The 7365-nt window shown below is 31.8% G+C and overlaps 1 protein-coding gene across 1 annotated transcript; it reads left to right on the forward strand.

Moving 5' to 3' along the window:
* The first annotated feature begins 446 nt into the window (after nt 1–446).
* paqr5a (progestin and adipoQ receptor family member Va) lies at nt 447–6518 on the forward strand. Its single transcript, XM_084125120.1, has 9 exons — nt 447–570; nt 1734–1889; nt 2062–2189; nt 4187–4392; nt 4516–4642; nt 4780–4824; nt 4913–5009; nt 5167–5311; nt 5439–6518. Exons 2-9 carry the CDS (start codon nt 1836–1838, stop codon nt 5663–5665), a joined length of 1029 nt encoding a protein of 342 aa, XP_083981246.1. The 5' UTR covers nt 447–570; nt 1734–1835; the 3' UTR covers nt 5666–6518.
* The last annotated feature ends 847 nt before the right edge of the window (nt 6519–7365 follow it).

A 7365-nucleotide genomic window follows, 5' to 3' on the forward strand; every position in this document is an offset into this window, starting at 1 on the left:
TTCAACAGAAGAACTCATACAGGTTTGGAACAACTTGAAGGTGAGTAAATGATGACAGAATTTTCCTTTTTGGGTGAACTTTCCTTTTAAACTAATCGCAGTCTCTGTTCAAACCAAATAATATATAAACTTGATATAATACTATATAATTATAATGTAGAAACAAGTTAATACAAAAATATAAATACATTTCCATTCATTTTTATATGATGTTTGCGATTTTTGGGACATGAAATAAATAAATTACATTAACAAACAAAAATAAATTTAATTTTACATCAATTTACAAAAAAATTATAATAATAAAAAAATCTCAGATCTAGACCACTTTGGTGGGCGTCGCGTTGTGCTTGCAGTGGGAGATTTGATTTTAGCGTCTTGGATACGGCGAGTTCAGGGCGTGTGTGTTGGCCAATCACAGAAGCCCATGGACTTACAGCTGACAACGAAAACAAAGAAAGGCATGTTGTCCTCCCACTCGTTTTCAGAAGGGGAAAAATATCAAACAGTCACGGTGTGTTGTTTATTCATTTCTCACACTCAACGTCGAAAACACATCTACATCTGACGGTAAGTGTGACAAAGAACAGACTTGAGCTGCGTTTATTGATTAAAGCTACTGTCTTTTCAGAAATAAAACGTGAGGTATTTTCTTTATAATATGCAATGAAGTAATTCCTTTGCAGTCTTTATATTTTGCAACAGCTTTGTAGGGCAAATAATTAATTCAAGAAGAATTTTGCCTGGCATTTTCAGTGTGAACTCGCGCCACGTGTTGTTAATTATGAGCGATGAGCTTCACTTAAATCAGATTTGATGTGATGTTATGGATTAAACTAGTGTCTTCACATTTTTGATGTATACACTTATCAAATCAACAATCAAAATCAATATTTGAAATCAGAATGTTAAAGACAATATCTACTTCCACCTTGTAATTATTATATGCTTAGTTGGATTTTGGATTATTTTTCCCCTCAGGTGAGCCTGTGTGCTTTGACTTTTTTGTCTCAAGTCTATTGTTGCCAAATTCAAAAAATGTACCTCGTTGTTTACCATTTATTAATGATACTGCACAATGCAGATGAGTTACATTTTACTTGTTATCTTTCCATTTAAGTATTTTAGTGATTGTTGTTACAATAAAGATGTAGGACCCTTGTATTTGTGTATTCTATGCTATAGGCTATATTCCCAAAATATGAGCTCTGATACACCAGTAATATATATTATTTTTAGGATTTTACACATCCCTCTAGTGTATGTTAAACAATATTTAATCAATTGAAGATTTTACTACCTAACAAAAAAAGTTAAGGGCAAAGACATGTGATTTTTTTCTTCTCCCCAGCTCCCCTCTCCAGTCTTTAAGTTAATGATCTACTAACCTTTTGTACTTGAGGTATGGTGATTTTCAGGTAGCAGTATAAATATGAGAATAATAGGGGTTTAATGATTAAATTTGTGTTTATTCAGGAAGGTAAATTTGCAGCAACAAGGTTTATGACTAGGTTGATAACCCCACTGCTGCTCATAACAGGTTTGTAAAAGGCTATCGTAGACGTTTAGTTTGTCTCTATCCTAAAACACAAATGATTGGTTAGACAGCAACACATTTTTACATTTTAATATGTGATGTGTTATTTATTTTGATGTGCTTTTCCAGATAACAGCTTTATGTATGAAAGACTTACAGATTCAAAACGTCATCTTGAAACTATTGACTCCCATAGGTGCACTTAGGGAGGTTTTGTAGAAACATCCTGAGATGGGTACTGGACTGTGAGATACTATAATCGAAGGGAACACTAGGCTTGCTGGAGCCTTCCTCTGCTATGCTCAATCTCATCAAGCTACCTCAGGTGTTCACCATCAACCAAGTTCCAAAAGTAAGTTTTTCAGTGCTGATGTTACTTTGCAAGAAATATCATTGTTTAGCACTGTTGAATTTGTTGTACACTGGTTGAGTTGCGATTTATCATGTCAGTCATAAACTATTAAAGCAGATACATTAACTTGATAAATTCAAATTTCAGTTAATAAATATATGTTTCGTTATAGGTCTTCCATGAGGATGGCATCATTTCAGGGTATCGCCACCCATGCAGCTCTGCCAAAGAGTGTGTGCTTAGTCTTTTCCAACTAACAAATGAAACTCTCAATATTTGGACTCATTTTCTGCCTACATGGTAAATTCAGTTTCAGCATTCATCGTTTTGTATATGTTTACATTTGCTAATGTTAAAATTGAGAATTTTCCTGTAAGATCAACTTAATTGTTGCCACATTAATTTTGAATTTAAACTAATATATATATATATATATATATATGTATATGTGTATATGTATGTATGTGTGTGTATATATAATATAATATTATTTTTATATATATATATATATATATATATATATATATATATATATATATATATATATATATATTATATTATATATATATATATATATATTATAATATATATATATATTATATTATATATATATATTATATTATATATATATATATATATATATATATATATATATATATATATATATATATATATATATATATTATATATATATATTATATATATATATATATATATATATGAATAATGCAAATGCTTAAGAAATAAGCAAGCATTTGCCAATGGTTAAGAGTCAATGACTGGATCATTATTGCAGTGTTATGTTATGTAAATTCATTGAACGTATTTGGGATGTGCTGGAGTAGACTTTACAGAGTGCTCGACTCTTGCATCTTGATCAAAAATGTATGTTGCTCTTGATGGAAATGACATCACAACATATATTTCAATCAAAAGGTGCATCAATTTTTGATTAAGATCTGGCCATGATGTGTCTTCCTACATGGTTGATTCAGAAATGAAAAACAACACGACCAGTTAGTGTTAGAAGAACTGTTACCAAATGTAAAACATGCTAGAAGCATAATAATCACTGCAATAATGATCCAATCATAGACTCCTAACCATTTGCCTATTTGAATCCAAACAGTTATATATATATATATATATATATATATATATATATATATATATATATATATATATATATATATATATATATATATATATATATATATAGTGCAATGCATAAGTGAATACACCCATGCTAAAGTTGACTAAAAAGAGGAATAAAAAATCATATTTTGGAAATTGAACTTAATGCCTTAATTAAAAAAATTTGGAAAAGTCCAACCTTTAAGGACACCAATTTTCTTTGTGAATGAATAATGTATCGTAAATAAATAAATGTTCTTCCTTAAAATACATGGTGCATAAGTGAGTACACCCCTATGTTAAATTCCCATAGAGGCAGGCAGATTTTTATTTTTAAGTATTTAAAAAAAATAATAATTAGGATACTATGCATCCTGATAAAGTTCCCTTGGCCTTTGGAATTAAAATAGCCCCACATCATCACATAGCCTTCACCATACCTAGAGATTGGCATGGGGTACTTTCCATAAGATCATCTCTCAATGCAAATCAAACTAGCTTTTAGGCTAACTGAAATAAAATCATGCCAATCTCTAGGTATGGTGAAGGCTATGTGATGATGTGGGGCTATTTTAATTCCAAAGGCCAAGGGAACTTTATCAGGATGCATAGTATCCTAAAAAAAATAAAAAAAAATACTTAAAAATAAAAATCTGCCTGCCTCTATGGGAATTTAACATAGGGGTGTACTCACTTATGCACCATGTATTTTAAGGAAGAACATTTATTTATTTACGATACATTATTCATTCACAAAGAAAATTGGTGTCCTTAAAGGTTGGACTTTTCCTAATTTTTTAAATTAAGACATTAAGTTCAATTTCCAAAATATGATTTTTTATTCCTCTTTTTAGTCAACTTTAGCATGGGTGTATTCACTTATGCATTGCACTGTATATATATATATATATATATATATATATATATATATATATATATATATATATATATATATATATATATATATATATATATATATATAATTTATTTATTTTTTGCTGGGCAGTTTGTATACATATATATGTATATGTATGTATATGTGTGTAATTTTGGGTTGCGTTTAGCCTTTTTATTGCAAGAACATTCAGACTACTGCTACACCACGTCTTTCATGCGTGCTTGCGATTTAGATTGTCAGGTAATGGATGTTTTTGTTATGCAAGGTTTTTCTTATGGAAACTGCTGACGATACTGCTGGTGCAGGATGACTGGCAGGACCCGTTCACCTGGCCCTTGCTGGTGTTCCTGCTGTCATGTTGTGTGTACCCACTCGCTTCCAGCTGTGCTCACACTTTCAGTACCATGTCAGAACGGGCCAGGCACATCTGCTTCTTCTTTGATTATGGAGCACTCAGCTTCTACAGCCTTGGTATGTAGAAAATACAACAGAAGTATTGAGAAAAATGCAGTTTCTGTTTCTTTAATATTTTTTGTCTTAATTATCTTTCCTTCATTTCCTCTTTTTTTAATTTGTGTATTTGATCATCAACAGGTTCTGCCATCGCCTACTCTTCTTACTCATTTCCAGATAAATGGGTTAATAGCACATTTCATGAATATTATGTTCCTATAGCTGTTGTCAACTCTGTGATCTCTACTGCACTGGCCTGCTACTCAAGGTAGGATAAGGAATCAATAAAAACGGACATATTTCAAACCTGCTTTGTGAATTTACATTTTGCAAATATACATTTTCCTGAAAGTATATATTGTGCTAATATGTCAAGACTAAACATTTTATTTCTTTTGTTTTAAGACTTGGTTTACCATTTTTTCAGTATAATTATCACAGCATTAAAAGGTAATTCCTCTTTTGCATTCTTACCTTGGCATATTTGATTGTAAAAAAATATATTTTCAGTAAATAAACAATTATTATTCTCTTTTAGGTACTCTGGGGGAAAAGATCAGAAGCTCTGTAAACGTCTAAGGATAATGGCCTTTCTTTATCCATATCTCTTTGACAACATCCCTCTCTTTTATAGAGTAAGTGTTTTGGGTCGTTTCTATTTTGTGGGTGTTTTTTTTTTTTTTGTGGAACAACTTAACTTTTTGTTTTGGCTGTATTTGTATTGATTGAGAAATTGAACAAAATGAATTTATGTAAAGTAACTTTGTTTGGACTTTTGGCCTCCTTTTGTAGATCTTTGTGTGTGCTGGTGAGGGTTGCACTGTTAATGAGGCCAGTACGGTTCACTATCAGCACACGTCATTGGCTCTCTTCACTGGCTTTCTTTTTGCTACACACCTGCCAGAACGGTTGGCTCCTGGTAGTTTTGACTACATAGGTACAATAACAGATCCTTAGATTTCCTTTAAACTAATCATCACCAATTCAGATGGTATAATTATAGTGGCGAACAACAGTAAACTCTACTAATTATAAACTTTGTTTTTTTTATGCATCCTTCACAGGTCACAGTCATCAGCTCTTCCACGTGTTCGCTATTATTGGCACGTATTTCCAGATGACTGCTAATGAACTGGACATGGCTGCACGGAAGCAGTGGCTTCATGCTCATTTGCCACCAATCACCCTTTCAAACACTGCGGGAGCTGCAATCTTTAGTGTGGTCAGCGGGCTTTGTATAATATACGTTTTTAGTCTGGCACTTTTCTCCACCAGAGGTGTGAAGAACTAGTTAGTTTGAAATGTGACATTTGATAAGGTTACTCCGGGCAGCCATGTTAGTTTCCCTAAAACTGTGTAAAATATACTTATATATTGTATGACTGTTCAAAAGAAGCAATTTTATGAACAGCCTGAGAAGATTTTATTTAATCTGGAAGAGTATAAGACTGTATAAAGACTGTATAATTTATGATTAGGTTGTATGTTTGATCAATGTTTTTGTAGTAATTTTGTTTTCTTCAATTCTTTAACATTTGCACAATTTCAAAGAATATTTACATGTTTTTGAAGCACATTAATCAGACTTATCATCATTTATATACAAGTGCATTTTTATAATCGGCCTTTTTGAACACTGTAAAAATATATATTACAAATAAATCTTGTTATTATGTAACGTTTTATATTTTTACTAAATAAAACGACTGATACACTCTTTATCACCTGACTTCTGACTTCAGACCATTAATTAGCTTGTACATCAGTATCAAGTGACTGAAGGAATGGGACAAATGTAAAAATAATAAACTGAAATAAACCCCAGTATAAAAAGAAGTGTCTTCCATAACTTCAAATCAAGACATGATCAAGTCATCTTCACTAGGTGCCGACTGGGTTACTCAAGACTTGCAATGAGTTTCTATTGATAGGTGAAGTTCCTCCTTTTATGTCTCTCGTGTCGAGTTACTTTGATTGTAAAACATACTTTGCTGGACTGTAATTTTTATGATACGCAGAAACATGTTTAAATGGAATATTTCAGAATGTATCACCCAGATGTATTTAAGATTTTCTATCTCATGTCAATGTTTATCTTATGTCTTGAAATATTTTATATAATAATAAATTTTTTATGGATTGTGATATTGACCTTGTGTTTGCCATGTAAATAGCCCTGATGTTAAACACTTAACAAACAAACCTATAAACTTTTTTTTTTTTTTTTTAGTTTTTGTATATTTTTAGTTTTTCCTATGTATCATATTATACCGTTTTTTATTTTCATATTAATATTATTTATACATATTATTTGTTCAATGTGCAGATATTAGTTGTTTTTCGGCAGAAAAGCTACTCGTGTTTGATTTTATTTTATTAAGACAAAAAAAAAAAAGTAGTGAAATACACTCATTTGTAAAGGATAGCACAATAAAGTCAGAGCCCGTCTACGGAGAGCCTGCCCACTCCCTATTAAGCCCTATTGTACCGAATTTTGGTTGTAGTACCACCAGAGTTCCACTGGGGGCGCTCGCCATGAGTGCAAAATGAATGGGAGTCTATGGGGCTAGACGGCTAAATTTGTCTCTTTCACCCGATTGCCGTTGAGAAATCTCAGATCTGATTGTAGATTTTGCAAGTTCAACATGGGTTTTAGGTCGAAAGTTGAATGAACGAGTACTTATGTCGTTTTGATTTCTTACAGGTTGAGTTGTTGTTGCCCATAACACGCTAGCATTCTGCTAATGACGTCAGCATTCTGACGTCATTGACATTTTGAAAGACTTTTTAAAGCAAATAAGTGACTCTAAAAAATCTAACACCCAGCAATGTGTAATTTCTTTGCATCTCCTTTCGAATACAACATTCAAATTACTAAACAAAAAATTATATCCTGAGAAAAGTGGATTTTTATTGGTATAGCTCCATTGACCTCCATTCATTCTGCACTCGTCATGTGAGCGCCCTCATATGGAATCAGAGTGGAACTGC

Source organism: Abramis brama, assembly GCF_963993115.1.
Source record: "Abramis brama genome assembly, chromosome: 9".
In the NCBI taxonomy this organism is placed as follows: Eukaryota; Metazoa; Chordata; class Actinopteri; order Cypriniformes; family Leuciscidae; genus Abramis; species Abramis brama.

Excerpts from the sequence above, each read along its gene's own strand:
- paqr5a (XM_084125120.1), top strand. The coding sequence starts at position 1,836 with ATGCTCAATCTCATCAAGCTACCTCAGGTGTTCACCATCAACCAAGTT. Across the intron at positions 4,643-4,779 it reads GCACTGGCCTGCTACTCAAG|ACTTGGTTTACCATTTTTTC; the intron begins GTAGGATAAGGA and ends TTTTGTTTTAAG. Across the intron at positions 5,010-5,166 it reads ACATCCCTCTCTTTTATAGA|ATCTTTGTGTGTGCTGGTGA; the intron begins GTAAGTGTTTTG and ends CTCCTTTTGTAG.